Source organism: Podarcis erhardii, assembly GCF_964252035.2.
Source record: "Podarcis erhardii genome assembly, chromosome: 7".
Taxonomy (NCBI): domain Eukaryota; kingdom Metazoa; phylum Chordata; class Lepidosauria; order Squamata; family Lacertidae; genus Podarcis; species Podarcis erhardii.
The window spans coordinates 4,858,638-4,876,207 of NC_138511.1; the positions used below are offsets into that span (position 1 = coordinate 4,858,638).

At 48.3% G+C, this 17,570-nt stretch overlaps 1 protein-coding gene across 2 annotated transcripts; it reads left to right on the forward strand.

Moving 5' to 3' along the window:
- Positions 1-1,509: 1,509 nt before the first annotated feature.
- LOC309346376 (oxaloacetate tautomerase fahd2, mitochondrial) lies at positions 1,510-17,403 on the forward strand. Of its 2 annotated transcripts, none has more exons than XM_081870061.1 (8): positions 1,510-1,595; positions 4,706-4,995; positions 6,398-6,614; positions 7,398-7,457; positions 8,405-8,567; positions 10,152-10,260; positions 14,940-15,027; positions 16,964-17,403. In XM_081870061.1, the coding sequence occupies exons 1-8, from the start codon at positions 1,545-1,547 to the stop codon at positions 17,024-17,026; spliced, it is 1,041 nt and encodes a 346-aa protein (XP_081726187.1). In that variant the 5' UTR covers positions 1,510-1,544; the 3' UTR covers positions 17,027-17,403. The 2 variants fall into 2 exon arrangements, with proteins under 2 accessions (XP_081726187.1, XP_081726188.1); XM_081870062.1 differs by lacking the exon at positions 1,510-1,595 and adding an exon at positions 1,926-1,956.
- Positions 17,404-17,570: the final 167 nt, after the last annotated feature.

Consider the following 17,570-nt stretch of genomic DNA (forward strand, 5'->3'; position numbering starts at 1 on the left):
CAGCTGAGGCGCCGGGCGCTCAGCAGAGAGGAGTCTGATAATTCATCTCTGGCTAACGACGCAGAGCTGCAAGACCAGAGTGAAAATGGCCCAGAGGTGCAATCACCAGGGGCTTCAGCAAATGAACCAGGGTCTGCTAGTCCTCAGGATGACGAGGTACAGGTAGGGGACCCTGAGATGTCTGGGACTCCATCTGTTCCTGACGAAACCCCTATAGCAGCCCCCCTACCACAGGTGACACCCAATCCAGAACCGGCAACACCTGTTGTCAGGAGATCAAGTAGAAGTTGTAGGACCCCACAGTACCTGAGAGATTACGTCTGCTGTGCTCACTAGGGGGGGAGGGGTGTTGTGTATTGAGTCAAAGGATTTTATATCTGTATTATTATTGTCTGTATTGCATTAGGGTAAAGTAACTGCCTTTTGGTTCCAGAGGGTACAGCTACTATTGGTTCATTTAAGCTGCTGTATTTGGATCCTCTGTCTTATTGGTTGCCTCCAAAAGGCAGGACTGTGATTGCCTGATATTGTTCCCTCCAAAATGTATCCTTTCTAGCTAGTTCCCTGTCCCTATAAATGTAGCTCTCCCCTCCTCAAGTCTCAGTCTTGTTTGCTTAATAAAGAAGTGTTACTAGAGAACTGTCTCCAGCATATTATGTCAAGAGAGCAGAAATCACAAACCCCACGTCACAACAGAGGGCACAAGGAGAAGGGGACGGCAGAGGACGAGATGGCTGGACAGTGTTCTTGAAGCTACTAACAGGAGTCTGACCAAACTGTGGGAGGCAGCAGAAGATAGGAGTGCCTGGCCTGCTCTGGTCCAGGGGGTCACGAAGAGGCGGACAGGACTAAACAAGAAGCCCAGAAGCCCCCATTCTGAACATTGTTATCCGCATGACATTTGGGGGGGGGGGGAGAGAAAGTAGCTCCCCACAAGGTTTTCCCCATCCCCCACCCCTCCGGCCCATCTCATCTTTTCTCTTTTCTTCAGAAATCTAACATGTGGAACAAAGTTCACCCCATCATTAGGAAAGAAGATGCCTCCCGCTGTTTATTTTGCTCTGGCTCTGCAAGGTCAGCTGGGCTGGGCTGGGCTGTTTGGGTTTTGGGTTTTTGTTTCGCTGCAGGGGGTGTTGCTTTTTTTGTCTGTCTTTTGGATGTTGTGATTTATGTGGAAATTGTTCAGTTTGGTTGCACATATTTTGAGCTTTTATTTATTGCTAATGACAACTTTCATTATGCTGCAGTTAGGCATATTTCCATGTTGTGAGCCGCCTTGAGCACGCGTTGACCTGTGGGAAAGCGGCAGACAAATAAAAGCATGCATATCTGCATGGATGTGGGGGTTCGCAGTGACATCGCGTCAGAAGGTGCAATGGGCCGGACGCGGCTCCTCCAGAAACCGGGCTCAGCAAAAAAAACACGCTTAAGGCGCCGTTGGTCGCTTCCCCGCCCCGCCTACTTTGCCCCGCCCCCCCGCCAATCTGACGAGAGCGAGGTGCATGCTGGGAGTTGCAGTTTATGCGGAAGGACTACTGTGGCGCATGCGCCGACCAGGAAACCCTGGCCCGAGGTCGCTGCGCGCAGCCGGACAGGTGAGGGGCTGCAGTTGCTGCAGCGGCCGAGAGGGGCTCCGCGGTGGCGGAGGCGGCCGCGCCCCGGACGGCAAAGGGGCCAGAGGGTTTCGGCCCCTCCAGTCCGGCCGCCCCTCGCGCAGCGGAGCGAGATCGGGGGGAGCAGCAGCCGCAGCAGCAGCCGCAGCCCGCGCGCGGGGCTGGGGAGAAGGCCGCCACCCAGATGGAGCGCGCTTCGTGGCCGAAAACCCGCGGCAGGCAGTTAGGCAGGCCGGCCGCGCCCTCTCCGCTTTTCGTACCTCTACGGCCACGCCGCGCTGCCCCCTGGGAGCTGTAGTCCGCGCGCCTACCTGGGCGAGAGGCCGCCCGGCGGAGGGCGAAGGTCCCTCTTGGGGGTCTCCAGGGGGAGGGGGGCAGCCTTGGCCCGGACAGGGAATTTGCTTGTTTCCTTGCCTTTCCTCCCAGGAGGCGCCGCCTCGAGTTCTCTCCCTTGCAGCCCCGCGGAGTAGGTCGGGTTAGGCCCGGGGTCAGGAAACACTTTCAGCAGGGGGCCGGTCCACAGCCCCTCAGACCTTGTCGGGGGCCGGACTATATGGGGGGGGGGGGAACGAATTCCTATGCCCCACAAATAACCCAGAGATGCATTGTAAATAAAAGGACACATTCCACTCATGTAAAAATACACTGATTCCCAGACGGATTCCTGGATTGAGAAGGCAGTTGAGCCAGATCCAGCCCCCCCCCCCCCGCCTTAGTTTGCCTCCCCCTGGGTTAGGCCAAGAGGGAGCAAGTGGCTGGCTGGCCCAAGGTCACCCGGTGAACTTCATGGCTGAATGGAGATTGGCCCATAGAATCAGAATGGAAGAGTTGGGAGACACCCTGAGGGACATCTAGTCCAGCCCCCTTTAGTGCGGGTCTCTATCCCAAGGCTCCTAGTCACAGTGCCACACTGGCTCTCAGATACGGTGTTATGGGCTCAGCTCCAGATTGCTGCCATTCCAGATGGATGCTCTGTTCCAGCAACATCGGGGGGGGGGGGAGGGCAACAGGTTGGTGAAGACTGTCCAAGATCTGCAAGTGGCCCCATTTTATTCCCTTCAGAAAGTCCGACTGTTCTCTTGGAGCCCAGCACTCTTTGCTGCAGCAGGTTACCCCAATGGGGGAAGGCCCCACCCCGCCCCCCATGACTTAATCTCCATGCTAGGAAAAGCGCCACTTGCTCATTTCTGCATTATAGCAGTGGAGGGTGGGGTGGGGAGAAGTTTCTGGTATAAGGATTCACTTCCTCTGTGGGTTTCAGGCTATCTGTGCCAAGACCAATCTTTTCCTTGAGGAAAAGAGAGAGCTGATTGCTGCGGTGGGGTTTGGCAAAGGGTTAGAATTGTTAAGAGAAGTGTATAAATTGGATTTTATGTTAAGTCTATAAAACCAATAAAAAATTAAATATAAAAAAGAATGTTGTATGGACAACAGAGTAGAGGCAGTTCACTATGCGCATGAAATGACAGCATGGATGAGGCCAAAATCTTCCAGCTGCAAAAAGGCAGCAGTAATTGAAGAGTTCTTAAATAGTTCATTTAGCTGATGGTACTGAAACCACCCCATTACCCACTCCTGGAATTCTTCTTGTTTTTTTCAGTTTGCAACCCCCCATGAGAGAATTTTAATACATCCCGTAAGTATCCCATCTTGCTCTCATATTTAATTCCTGTTGGGCACTTGCCTCCAATGGAGATAACCACCATGGTGTTTTCCTTTCCAAAATATCTCTATATTGGGTCCAAACACCATATAGGCTTCTTATAACATGATTTTAAAATTCTTTTCATACCATAAGTTGGTGTACCACCCATAACCTTCTAAATTCAACTGTCTAGTGTTATTCATTGTTAGCCATTCCTCCAACCAGGTTAAACATGAAGCTTCATAATACAATTTCAGATCCGACATCAAGAATCCACCTCTTCCCCTTGCATCTATTAATATTTTATATTTAATTCTTGTTTTTTTCCCTTGCCAGATAGAGAGTTCTTTTTGCCATTGTTTAAGACAACTCATTTTATGTATTACTGGGATTGTCTGAAAAAGAAAACTCATCTCAAGCAATGCATTCATTTTTATGGCAGAATTTCTTCCCAAAACTCTATTCTTACCCATCTACACAAGTCAAATTTCATGCTGTTCCACACTTTAATGTAGTTATTTTCACACAACATTGCATTTTTACTTGTTATCCAAATACCTTTCTAACTTTAAGCCACTCTTTGCTTGTAATATTTTATTTGTTAATCTATATTTTTAACCAACATTTTTGTTTTATCCTTATTTATATAAAAACCTACAAGATCACCATACTGCTTTATCATTTTTAATACCTCCATTACATTTGTCCAGAAAAAGAACTACATCACCTGCAAATGCCCTTAATTTATAATTTTGTTGCCCTAATTGGACATCCTGTATCTCTGTACTTTTTCTTATCTTTCTACATAATACTTCTAATATCAAAAGAAACATAAAACATTCTCCTCCGAATTACGGTCTTCCCACACTTTCCCCTCCCTCCCTCGGTCTGGATTTTCTCACCAGAGTTTTCCTTCTCCTGGATGAGCTTAGGCTGTGGATCCCTGAGGTGAAGCTTCTGTTTTCGTACTTCCAGTCACTCTTTGCATAGAGGCACCTTCATAATATGGGGCAGGGCTCCACCAGATCTCTGCCTTGCCCCTCTTCCTCTTCCTCCTCCTCCTCCTGCATTTTCTTGCCAGGTCCTTGCACATCATTTCTAGCCATTCATCTTTGAGTGAAATCCTCCGTTGTCCGACTTCTGATGGCACCCAGGTGCCTTTGCCGTAGTTCCGTGTGAACTGCCACTGTTGAAAAGTATTTGTATTCAAGGTATTTGAAGAAGAATATTCAGCAGGACTCCCCTTCCTTGGCCTTCAGCAGCTGGACTCAACAGATCTCTCACTGCCTCTCAAATGCAGTGCTGTGCCTCTTGAGCAGCTCCCTTCCCCACAAAGGGGAATTGCACTGCAGTATTTCCTAGTGGCTGCTCTTCCTCTTCTGGCAGCTCTTCCAACTGTGCCCCTTGGGCTGCTTTCTCTGAGCCTGCTTTCTCCACCCCCCTGCAGGTGTGGATGCTGTGCCAGCTGCAAATACCTCTTCTGGTGGGTCTCAGGCCAAGCTGGCCACAGCTGGGGAGCCACCGCTGGAAGAAGTTAGGGTCCAGGTGTGTGTCCCACCTGAGCGGGGCCATGAGGCTGGTCCAGTTCCATCCTAAGGAGTCTGCGGCAGAGCCCCGGATCGGGCTGGAGAAGGATGGAGGGGACGTGGTGGACTTGAACGCCTTTGACCCCTCTCTGCCCAGCAACATGCGCGCCTTCTTGGAAGGAGGAGATGCAGCCCTCGCTGTTGCTAAAAGGTACCTGGAGGTCTTCAGGGTCATAAAAGGACCTGCTGGCTGGTGGAGGGAGGAAGCCAAGAGGAGCAAGATCTGGGTCATTAGAGCTGGGGGGTGGGGTGGAGGAGGAGGTGGCGGAGAGCTTTCAGAATAAGTGGAATGGGATAGGGCCAAGCAGGGTGGTTTTGTGAAGGGTTCACTGAAGCCTCCACACCAGCATCGGAGACCCTCAGGCCCAGGCAACGCCCTCGGTGGCCTTGCTTCACACCCTCAGGGAGTGTTTTTGCCTGCCTAGAAGGTGCCTTTGTCTTGAAATGAACTCTGGTCATTGCTTTTGCTTGCCTAGGAGCAGGACTGAGAGGCGTGTGTGAGTGCATGCAGAAACTGGCTTAATGTACAAAGGTTGCATTTGTATTCATTGCTGCACCCACTTTTGCCGCTGGCCCCATCTGCGACTGGCAGGTGGCTCCCCAAGGTTATTGAGAAGGGAATGTGCTCCTGAGGCAGAAAAAGGCCCCCACCCCTGCTGTAAAAACAAGGCCCATGCCCAGGGTCTTAAGAGTAGTATCCAGCGACTGGGTTGCTGTATCTACCTGAGACAAAGAACAAGATGGTGCCCCCACCTTTCCTGCCTCGAAGCTGACTGGGCTGGTGCCTCCTGTTACAATCCTGGCAACAGGGCAGTGTGTCCTGTACCACACCTGAGGAAGTAGGCTAGCCATGGGGTGCAGGCAGGCTGCATGGCACACGCAGCTCTGATCTTTAACTTTGGGGTTGCCAGCATGACACCCATGGGCGCATTGGCACTCTTGAGGTCTTCTCCTGGCTCCCACAAAGCCTCTGATTCTCTCCCCTCCCCCTTGGTTGTGAGGTGGTGATTATATTTTCCTCCCTTTGGTATGTAGAGCTGAAGGAAGAGCAACATTTTCCCACTTCTGCTTTCAGCTCTATGTGCTTTTCAAGGCTCAGATTAAATTTGTTGGATCCAACTTTTACCCAGATCTCTTGGGAAAGCAAAGCAGGGGCGCACACACTTTCTCAGAGAAGTGTGCACTGATCCGGGGCAAGGGTGGTGGGGATGGAACAGAGAGGGTGGTATCCATAGCTTTTACTTAGAAATCCAAATCTGCTCACAGGCATAAAAAGGTTGGCAAGCCATCTAACAGGAGGTTACAGGCAGGGGGTTGAGGAGGGATAACTAGCAGGGCTGTCGGCCACCCAGCATCTCCTCACTCTGCCTAACAGTAGGGGTGGCTAGTCTGTGCAAAAGGCTTGCCAGGCTTTGGAAACAACAAAGGGGATTTCAAAACCTGCTTGCAATACTGAAGCTGCAGCAAGCTCTCGTTCTCACTTTCTGCCACCTTGCCTGACACTGTCTGGGGTCCCCACTTGAGATGCCTCTGTCTCCATCTTCTGCCCACAGAGCGCAGGTGTCTGGCCAGCATGTCCTTCCCCGATCCAAGGTGACCCTGTTGGCTCCTGTCACGAACCCAGACAAGGTGATCTGTGTTGGGATGAACTATGTGGATCATTGCCTGGAGCAGAATGTCAAGATCCCCAAGGAGCCCATAATCTTCAGCAAGTTCAGCAGCTCCATCGTGGGTCCCTACGACAACATCATCCACCCAGCAGAGAGCGAAGTAAATGGGGCTGGGTTTTCCAAGAATATCTGGGGACCCAAGGTTGAAGAATACTGCAGTGACCCTTCCTTAGCCTAGAGTGGGTTAAGAACATAAGAGCCTGCTGCATCAGGCCAAAGGGGACTCATCTAGTCCACCATGCTGTTCTCACTGTGGCCAGCCACATGTCTGTGAGAAGCCCACAAGCAGGACCCGACAGCAAGACTGCTCTCCCCTCCGTTGTTTCTGATGTCCAGCTGTGGAGGCAGAGCATAGCCATCATGGCAGGTAGCCTTTGATAGCCTTGACATAAGAAGAGCTTGCTAGATCAGGCCAGTGGCTCATCTTTAGTCCACCATCCTGGTCTTACAGTGGCCAGACATATGCCCATGGGAAGCACACAAGCTTAGTGGTGTCCTGATTTCACTAGGGGGATGGCTTGCACAAAAGAAGGTATGGGAAGCCAGCCTGGTACTTGTGGCCCCAGTGCTATCAGTTGCACCACAAGAAGAGCTTGGCTGCTGGATCAGACCAAAGACCCACCTAGTCCAGCATCTCCTCACATTGCCCAGCCAGATGCCTCTGGGAAGCTTGCAAGCAGGACCTGAGGACCATAGCAGCACTTTCCCCATGGGCAATTCCCACCAACTCCGATAAATGCCAAGGGTGGCCTCCTGAAGGCAGCATGGAACACTGGGAGAATAGTCCAAGTCAGATTCCTGTGTTCCTTCTCCCTGCTGGCCTTGCTAGTCCAGCACTGATCTATCAGGTGCCAAGACTGACCTTGCCTGTTCCCTCTTCTAGCAAGTGGACTGGGAGGTGGAGCTGGCCTTCATCATTGGGAAGAAAGGAAAACACATCCAGGTAAGCCAGATGTCAGCAGTTTGCACCACATTGGGACCTGTGGTTTTGTTTTGATCTTACAGCTTGCCCTTTCCCGGGTGCCCAGGGCAGGGAGCTGCAGAATTAACACTGCCCTGCAGGTCTGCACATATCTACTCAGAAGTAAGTTCCATTGTTTTTTGTGGTATAGCCAAGTTAGTGGGTGCAGGATTGTAGCCTAAAATGGCTGTGTTGTCGGTATCTAGCACCATCCATGTCTTCAATGCTTTGCAGTTTCATAAATAATAAAAATTGCCTTGTAATTTTACCAAGGTGTTCATAATCGCATAACCTCTGCTCACGTGACCAAATTTGGGACTATGTCCTGGGCATCCAGTTCTTTCCTGCCATTTAAAATTTAGCACAACATGATAGTGCATCAATCAAAACACCACAGTTCCATAAAGCATCTGGTCTTGCAGTGTGAAAGGAATGCCATAAATTGGGACTGAAGTACCAGCATTATAACCATTAAAACTAACACAATAAACACTACGTCTGAATGCAGCCCTAGATTACACCCCGAGTGGGAAGTAAGGCCTGCCCCCATTCAGGAATTTCCAAAGATTCATTCACTGGTATTTATTAGTTTAGTATTACACTTATATCCAACCTTTCTTCCAAGGAACTCAAGGTGGTGTGCCTGGGTCTCCTCATTTTATTCTTGTGCATATGATAACCAGGTTTGATGTATAAAATATTGTTAAGCACAGGGGAGAGCAAAGAAAGGGTAGAAAAGGAATATGCCAGTTCAGAAGGGGGGAGGAGAAGGAGAATAAAGCCATACCATTAGCAAACACAAAATAGCCTGTTAGTTCCCATGGCAATATCGCTTGAAGTTTACCTAATAAAGGAAGTGCCCATTAACCTTTTCTTCTCCAGCCCCCAGTTTCACAGCGATATTGTTGCATCTTGCTTCTCTCCCCCAGGAGTCAGATGCCATGAGCCATGTAGCCGGGTTCACCGTTGCCCATGATGTGAGTGCCAGAGACTGGCAGATGCAGAAAAATGGAAAGCAGTGGCTTCTGGGGAAGACCTTCGACACCTTCTGCCCCCTGGGACCAGCCCTTGTCACCAAGGATTCCATCTCAGGTTTGGAACCAGCAATGACATCGCCCCCTTTTTCTTTTTGCCTCCAGGGTTTGAGGAGAGGACAAGCCTGTCTCAGGATCCCTTCCCAGCTGCTCGAGAGTAAATTTTGCATCTCCTAGAACCCTCTTGGGCAACCTGTGGGTCACCTGAGGACCACTCAGGCTCTCTGACCAAGCTCTGTCCTCTTCCTTCTTCTTCAATCACTGTTGCTCCTGCCTGCCTTGATTTCTTGGCCTACTGTTCCTTGTGCATCCATCTGTGCAGAGATGCATTTTTTTTGTTTGATGTTGCGGAAATGTAATGTCCTTACGATAGAAGTACAGATGGGGAAACATCCAGGGCCGTGTGTGTACCACATGCCTGCACCCATAGTCTGAATAAGTCATCAGTTGTGCTGACTCAACTGCACTGAATTTTTTTTAAATTGCTGCAATACTTCAGTGGAGGTGGGTCAAACATGCCCAGGGGTTCCACAGTATCACTTGTTGAGTGTTCATCCTGATACGTTCACACGGAGGTGGTGCAACATTGGCGGCTAGTGGTGCTTCTCCTGCACTTTTCAGTGCAGTTAGAAAAGTGATGGGAAGGCTTAGCTTCCTGCTTGTTTTTGTATTTCTGTACATTCTTTTATTCTCAATAAAACTGTATAAAACTTAAAAAAAGAAGTAGTGATGGGATGATTGCATTGCAAAGTGCAGGATAATAACCAAATTTTGTGTGAATAAACAGCCCATGTAAAATAAAAAACCCTCCGTGGTACTATCCCAGGCTACTAATCTCTTGCCTCTTTGTAAGGACAGTTTTCCACATTGCCTCACTTCAGCAAGAACAGTCTGAGTCTCAGCGGCTTCCCAGGCCTCTGGACGCACAGCCCAACCTATGATGACCATCTGGCAGGTTTGTTAGCTGGATGCAGCTCTTTGATGTAAAGGGGATGCTGCCATGGGAACACACATCTGGACCCACTAGTTCCTACTGGACTGCAGCTGCATTGCAGCCAGAGGTTTCTAAAGTGCTTGCAGTAAGGTCTGTGCAGTTACGGTGTACATTAATAACACAAGTGCCCTGGGGACCCAGCAGTTGAACAGATAAGACTGCAGGATTCCATCGTTCTTTCCTGATTTTAGCACAGAATACTTTTGTTAGAGCAAATCCATAAGGGCCTTAAGAGGAAGTGGCTGCAGCTCAGTGGTAGAGCATCTGCTTTGCATGCAGAAGGTCCCAGGTTCAGTCTTCAACATCTCTAGGTAAGGGTGGGAATGCCCCCCTCTGAAGCCCTGGAGAGCCCCTGCTGGTCAGGATAGATAGTACTGAGCGAGGTGGACATAGGGAAACTTCTGTTGGATGGCTCACGTCGGTAGAGCCTGAGACGCTCAGTTACAGGGTCATGGTGTTCGAGCCCCACTCTGGGCAAAAAGATTCTTGCATTGCAGGGAGTTGGACTAGATGACGCCCATGGTCCCTGCCAACTCTGCAGTTCTATGATTCCTGTGTTTCCAGAAGGATGCCCCATTTTCATAAATGCTGTGCCTTCTCTTTTGTGTGTGATTTCATGTTGCTCTCTGCTCTTGTTGCTACCACCAGACCCCCACAACCTGGGCATCCGCTGTCGAGTGAATGGGGAGCTTGTCCAGAACAGCAGTACCAGCCAGTTGATATTCAAGACGGAGGCACTTGTTGCATGGGTTTCCAAGTAAGTGCTCCCCATGACCCCCGTCTCCTCCTCAACTACTGTTGTCTATGCTCTGGTAACCTCAGGGTTAGATTACTGCAATGTGTTATATGTAGGGCGGCCTCTGATGACAGTTCAGAAACTTCAACTGGTGGAGAATTCAGCAGCTGGGTTACACACTGGGGCAAGACGTTGTGAGTCTATTACATCAATCCTAGCTGCCAGTTTGTTTCCAGGCCTAATTCAAAGTGCTGGCGTTGACCCATAAAGCCTTAAATGGCTCAGGACCACAATATCTCAAGCACCGCCTTTCTCCATATGAACCTACCCAGACCCTGCATTCATTCTCCGAAGCCCTTCTTTGTGTGCCTCCTCCGAAAGAGGTCCAGAGGGTGGCAACACTAGAACGGACCTTTTCTGCAGTGGCCCCCTGCTTGTGGAATGCTCTCCCCAGGGAAGTTCACCTGACGCCTTCATTATACACCTTTAGGCGTTGGGCAGAAATGACAACCAATGCCATTTTAAATGTGTTATGGGATGGGAAGGGGTGGTTATTGGTTTGTTTTGTTCTTATACTTGTTCTTAATATGCATTTTGGGTTTGTTTTTTTTAAAAAATAATTTTTATTAACTGGCCAATCACATCAAATTAAATCACATCATATAAATTCCGAATTACAAAGCCAAATTTTTAAATTTTGTTGGGGGAACCCATACTTCAAGATCCAAAGGGGAATTCAGATCATCTTCTTATTACTGCGTTAATGTCCAAATCAGTCCCAATCAGTCCAAACAAAGTTCATAATTCTATCCAGTCTTATCTTGGTGTTGCCACATCATATCTTGTTCGTATAATTTCTCTTTTTCCTTTACGATCTCTTCTGTTAGTCTCCTTAAGCCGATAGCAAGTGTTATATTCCTGTGTGGATTTCCCGTTCCTCCACTAAGTCCAGATGGTTTCCATATATCTCCTTCGTAGATAACATCACTTTTTCCATCGTAAATTTTGGCATTTGTCGCTCTAAAGTCCCACCAAGGAGTTGATTCACGATATGTAAACAGCTCTATTTCTCTCTTTCTCCTCCCAGACCCAAGAGCTCCCACAATGCCTCACAAAATGGCGAACGGCATTTTTTCCTGACTGCGTCACTCCAAAACTCTTAGCTTTCCAGCTTCATCTTGAAACATTGCTTTGGATCGAAAGTTTATCTCCACACAGCCTTAAATCCACAGCTTAAGTCCTTAATTTCTGACTCATTAGGGGAGGGGGATTCTTGTTAGGTCACATAAAAAGGTAGAGGCAGGTTTTTCCCCCCCTTCCCCCTCAGTCATTACCGTATCTTGACGTTCTTCTCGTATTTTATTGTTGTCTTGTTATCAGAGATCTCTTCTGTCAGCAGTATTTACTCCCTTTTTCCTTGATGTATGTGCAATTAATCACGTCCAAATTTGTTCCTTTTAAAGATCATTGCAACCAGCGGCGCGAATCGGGGACGGCGTCAAGGAGTGCCGAAAATCCCACAGGAGGGCTTTGTGCCTAGTGCCCCCACCCCCACAAATTCGGGGGTGGTATAGGGCACAGCAGGCAAGGGCTGTCCCCCCCATAATCCTGGGGGGGTTAAGGAGGCTAATTACCCCCATCGTAGCCTCCAAATTACCTCGTGTGGGTCGGAGAGATGTTATTGTCAGCCATCTTCCGATGCGCCACCTAGTGGCCCCATGCATTTTGGGTTTTTTATCCAGTATTTTTATCTTGTGAACTGCCCTGAGATCTACAGGTGGTATATGGTACCAAATTAATGACCGTATTTTTCCGTATATAAGACTATATTTCCCCCCTATTTTTTCAAGCTTAAAATTGGGGGTCATCTTATACACGGATAGTGCATATGGGGGATTTCTTTATTTGGAGTCCCAAAACACTCAGAGGACAAATTTTGTCCCTATTTTCAAAAAGGGGGAAAGAGAGGACCCAAATAATTACCTGCATCAATAGGAGTATGACCTGTTGATGACCTGGTTAGTGGGGTAGAAGTGGAAGGATCATTAGGCGCGAGTGATCATGCTCTTCTGAAGTTTACTATACAGCGGAAAGGAGCAGCCAAGCATACTAGGACTCAATTTCTTGACTTTAAGAAAGCCGACTTCATAAAACTTAGGGAAGTGCTGGGTGAGATCCCATGGACAGTAATACTAAAAGGAAAGGGAGTTCATGATGGCTGGGAGTTTGTTAAGAGGGAGATAGTAAAAGCACAACTTCAGGCAATACCAATGAGACGGAAACATGGAAGGTGCCTAAAGAAGCCAGGGTGGCTATCTAAAGAACTTTTAACTGAGTTAAGATTAAAAAAGGATGTGTACAAAAAATGGAAAAGGGGGGAAACCACCAAAGAGGAATTCAAACAAATAGCCAGCACGTGTAGACACAAAGTCAGAAAAGCTAAAGCACAGAATGAACTCAGGCTTGCTAGAGAGGTTAAAAGCAACAAAAAAGGCTTTTATGGGTATGTTCGTAGCAAAAGGAAGAAGAAAGAAACAGTGGGGTCACTCAGAGGAGAAGATGGTGAAATGCAAACAGGGGACACAGAAAGGGCTGAACTCCTCAATGCCTTCTTTGCCTCAGTCTTCTCCGATAAAGAAAACAATGCCCGACCTGAAGAATTTGGAGCAAATGATTCAGCAGAGGAAACACAGCCCAGAATAACTAAGGAGATAGTACAAGAATACTTGGCTAGTTTAGATGTATTCAAGTCTCCAGGGCCAGATGAACTGCATCCAAGAGTATTAAAAGAACTGGCAGATGTGATCTCAGAACCACTGGCAGTCATCTCTGAGAATTCCTGGAGAACAGGCGAAGTCCCGGCAGACTGGAGGAGGGCAAATGTTGTCCGTATTTTCAAAAAGGGGAAAAGAGAGGACCCAAACAATTACCGCCCAGTCAGTCTGACATCAATACCAGGGAAGATTCTGGAGCAGATCATTAAGCAAACAGTCTGTGAGCACCTAGAAAGGAATACTGTGATCACTAATAGTCAGCATGGATTTCTGAAAAATAAGTCATGTCAGACTAACCTGATCTCATTTTTTGACAGAATTACAAGCCTGGTAGATGAAGGGAACCCAGTGGATGTAGCCTACCTTGATTTCAGCAAGGCATTTGACAAGGTGCCCCATGATATTCTTGTAAAGAAGCTGGTAAAATGCGGTCTTGACTATGCTACCACTCAGTGGATTTGTAACTGGCTGACTGACCGAACCCAAAGGGTGCTCATCAATGGTTCCTCTTCATCCTGGAGAAGAGTGACTAGTGGGGTGCCACAGGGTTCTGTCTTGGGCCCTGTCTTGTTCAACATCTTTATCAATGACTTGGATGATGGACTCAAGGGCATCCTGATCAAAGTTGCAGATGACACCAAACTGGGAGGGGTGGCTAACACCTCAGAGGACAGGATCACACTTCAAAACGACCTTGACAGATTAGAGAACTGGGCCAAAACAAACAAGATGAATTTTAACAGGGAGAAATGTAAAGTATTGCACTTTGGCAAAAAAAAATGAGAGGCACAAAGACAAGATGGGTGACACCTGGCTTGAGAGCAGTACATGTGAAAAGGATCTAGGAGTCTTGGTTGACCACAAACTTGACATGAGCTAACAGTGTGACGCGGCAGCTAAAAAAGCCAATGCAATTCTGGGCTGCATCAATAGGAGTATAGCATCTAGATCAAGGGAAGTAATAGTGCCACTGTATTCTGCTCTGGTCAGACCTCACCTGGAGTACTGTGTCCAGTTCTGGGCACCACAGTTCAAGAAGGACACTGACAAGCTGGAACGTGTCCAGAGGAGGCAACCAAAATGGTCAAAGGCCTGGAAACAATGCCTTATGAGGAATGGCTAAAGGAGCTGGGCATGTTTAGCCTGGAGAAGAAGAGGTTAAGGGGTGATATGATGGCCATGTTCAAATATATAAAAGGATGTCACATAGAGGAGGGAGAAAGGTTGTTTTCTGCTGCTCCAGAGAAGCGGACACGGAGCAATGGTTCCAAACTACAAGAAAGAAGATTCCACCTAAACATTAGGAAGAACTTCCTGACAGTAAGAGCTGTTTGACAGTGGAATTTGCTGCCAAGGAGTGTGGTGGAGTCTCCTTCTTTGGAGGTCTTTAAGCAGAGGCTTGACAACCATATGTCAGGAGTGCTCTGATGGTGTTTCCTGCTTGGCAGGGGGTTGGACTCGATGGCCCTTGTGGTCTCTTCCAACTCTATCATTCTATGATTCTATGAACATAGAGGTCATGTTATACACAGGAGCGTGTTATACATCAAAAAATACGGTAAGTATGCCTTCAGTATCCCTAGAGCATCTCCAACCTCCCCCCCCCCCCCATTGTTGAACCTGGACACTGAGGTCCACCTCTGAGGATCTTCTGGCAGTTCTCTCATTCTAAAAAGTGAAGTTCTGGGGAACCAGGTAGAGGACCTTCTCAGCAGCGGCACCTTCCCTGTGGAATGCCCTCCCATCAGATGTCAAGATAAGGAACTACACAATTTTTAGAAGATATCTGAAGGCAGCCTTGTATCAGCATTTTTTAATGTTTGACGTTTTAGTATGTTTTTATATGTGCTGGAAGCCGCCCAAATGGATGGGGTATAAAAAAATTAATTTTTAATAATAAATCTTGCTCTGGCCCGTTTTTGGCAGGTTCGTCACCCTATACCCAGGAGACGTCTTCCTCACAGGGACTCCGCCAGGTGTTGGAGTTTTCCGGAAGCCCCCCATCTTTCTCAAGGTGAGCCCTGTTCCCAATTAATTTGTAGGCTCTGCCAACATCTTCCCTCGTTTGAGCTCTTTTGATTGGAGGATTGGCAGGGATGCTTATTTTTCCTTTGTAGCATTTAGACATTCTGAACAAGGCAGCAGCTGTGAGGTCATCCCATAAAGCCAATAGACTAGCCCTTCAGTTCTTCGGCCTCTGGCTGGGCATTGCAAGGGCCAAAGGAAGGCACCAGATCTTCCTCTCTGAGGGCCAAGAGACTTTTGACCTTGGGAGGGCAGATCCCTCTGCATTGCTTGGGGAGCAGATGCCTCCACTGTGGGGCATAATGCTTATCAAGGGGTGGATCCAGCACCTCCTGTTCTCTCAACACTGGAGAGGAAACTCAGTTGTATGTTGGAAGATTCAGCACACAGAAAATAATGTCCTCCTTTGCACAGTGCAGAGTTAAATGATGGGACTCGCTCCCACAAGAGGCAGTGATGGCCAACAGTTTATGGAGGATAAGGCTATCAAGGGCTAGTGGCCATGACGGCCATGTTGGAGAAAATTTGCCTCTATGCCAGTTACTTGGACACACAATGGGGCGAGTGCTGCTGTTGCACTTGGAGTCCTGTGAGGATGGGGCCACTTTGGGGTGTAGTGGGTGCAATGTAAGGTTACCAGATTTTTTTCCCCCAAGAATCTGGGGGACACATTTTTTTTGAAGAGAGAAAAAAGTTGTTTTTAACAGTTTTTGGGGTTTTTTTAAAAAAAGAAGTAATATCTTCTCTTCTGTGGTCTCCTCTGTCACGCGGTCTTCCTCTGGGTCCCGGCCTGCTCTCTTGGAGCGCTAGCTGCCATGGAGTAGGCTCGCGTCAGGCCTGGGCTTGGCCATGTGTCCTTGCCCTCCTGGTGCTCTCCTACCTCTCCTCCTTAGCACTGGTGCCGGCACTGGCACGGCAAGGTCGGGGCTCCCCTCTTGTTTCTCCTTCCTCTTTCTCTCTCCTCCTTCTCCCTGTGTCAGCTCCAGGGTTTTCCTGGCCCCGGAGCGCTGCTGGGCAGTTGGCTGGGTGCTCTTGCTCCCGGCTCAATTTGTGTTGTTTGGGGGGGGTCAGCAGTTCCCCCAGTTGATGCGCTGGGTGTCCCCGGTTCCCCCTCGGCAGTGGCAGCGGCAGTTTCAGCAGCCTGGTAGCGCAGTTGGCTCTGGCTGGCTTCAGGGGTTGCTCGCTGCCTGGTGCCCACCATTTTGCCTCACCGGAAGTCCCCATATGATGTGTCTCATGCCGTTGAACCAATCACGCAACATTCATTCCCTACTAATGAATCTACAACACTTAAAATATAAATCCAGAGACATTAAATGAAATCCGGGGACATTCTGGGGATGGATTTTGTCCAGGGACAGATTTGTGAATCTGGGATTGTCCCTGGGAAACAGGGACGTCTGGTAACCATAGTGTAGTGAATCCTCACCCCCCCCCCCTTATTCTCAGTGAGAGGGAAATAACTGTGCTGCAGGTGGGGCTGGGGCTTGTGCCCTGCTGGCAAGAGCCCAGCAGAGGATGTGGTGGTTCATCCAACTTTGCCCGCCCACCCTTAACAAAATAATGCATCTTTACCCTACAGATGCCCTATTAGCAATTGGCAACAGCATTTAGCATTTAGGGAGGGCAGTCAAAGCCCCTGTTAAGGGCTGAACACCCAAATAAACTTAAATAAAGTTGGTTTTTATAAGGAAATGTAGCCATACCAAATACTTTGTGGGGTTTTTTTTTGTAATATGCACTTAAAACTGCATGTTTATGATACAGAAACATGCATTTTGATGTGTAAAAAATAAATAAATGGGAACATAAGCTTTGGAGATGGGGTGCTGCACAAGCTGGAAGTCTGCTATTGTCTCCTGTGTCAGTGTTATATTGTTATTGCAACTTAATGTAGGAGCTGCTGTAATTCTCTTGTACCACAGAGGGGAGATGAAGTGCAGTGTGAGATCGATGAGTTGGGAACTATCCGAAACAAGGTGGCATGATGGCATCCTGCTGCATCCCTTCAGATCCCCTGGCCCTGCACAGCTGCAATGGCTCTACTTGAGTCTCCTAATCAAATCCAATCACGAGAATAGATCAAGGGATTTCTGGAATTAAGGGAACGGGGATGACTCCTCCCAGGAGTCACAAGAAGACGGAGCCTGAAAAACTGGTTCAACAGCACTGCAATTCCTGGGCACCATCTCAATGAAGAGACATGAAGGTGAGCCTGAGCCTTGCCTTTCCTCTGCCAACCAGAAGTAAGAGGGAGGTCATTCATCGTCTCTGGTACAGAACAGGCTATAGTGGGTGGGTTTCCCCTTTGTATTACAGAACTGTCTAGATTGTTCACTCACAATAAAGCAGCTACTATCAAACTCATTGGGGGTTTGGATTAACTGGACATAGAACTTTTTTAAAAAAGCATGGAATTTTGATTCATGGGCCACAGGTTGAAATATCTCACAAAGGGCTTGGAGGTGTTTGACCAATAGCTGTGCAAGGAAGGATCCCTTCTTCACAAGTAGATATAGCTTTTCTGTTCTG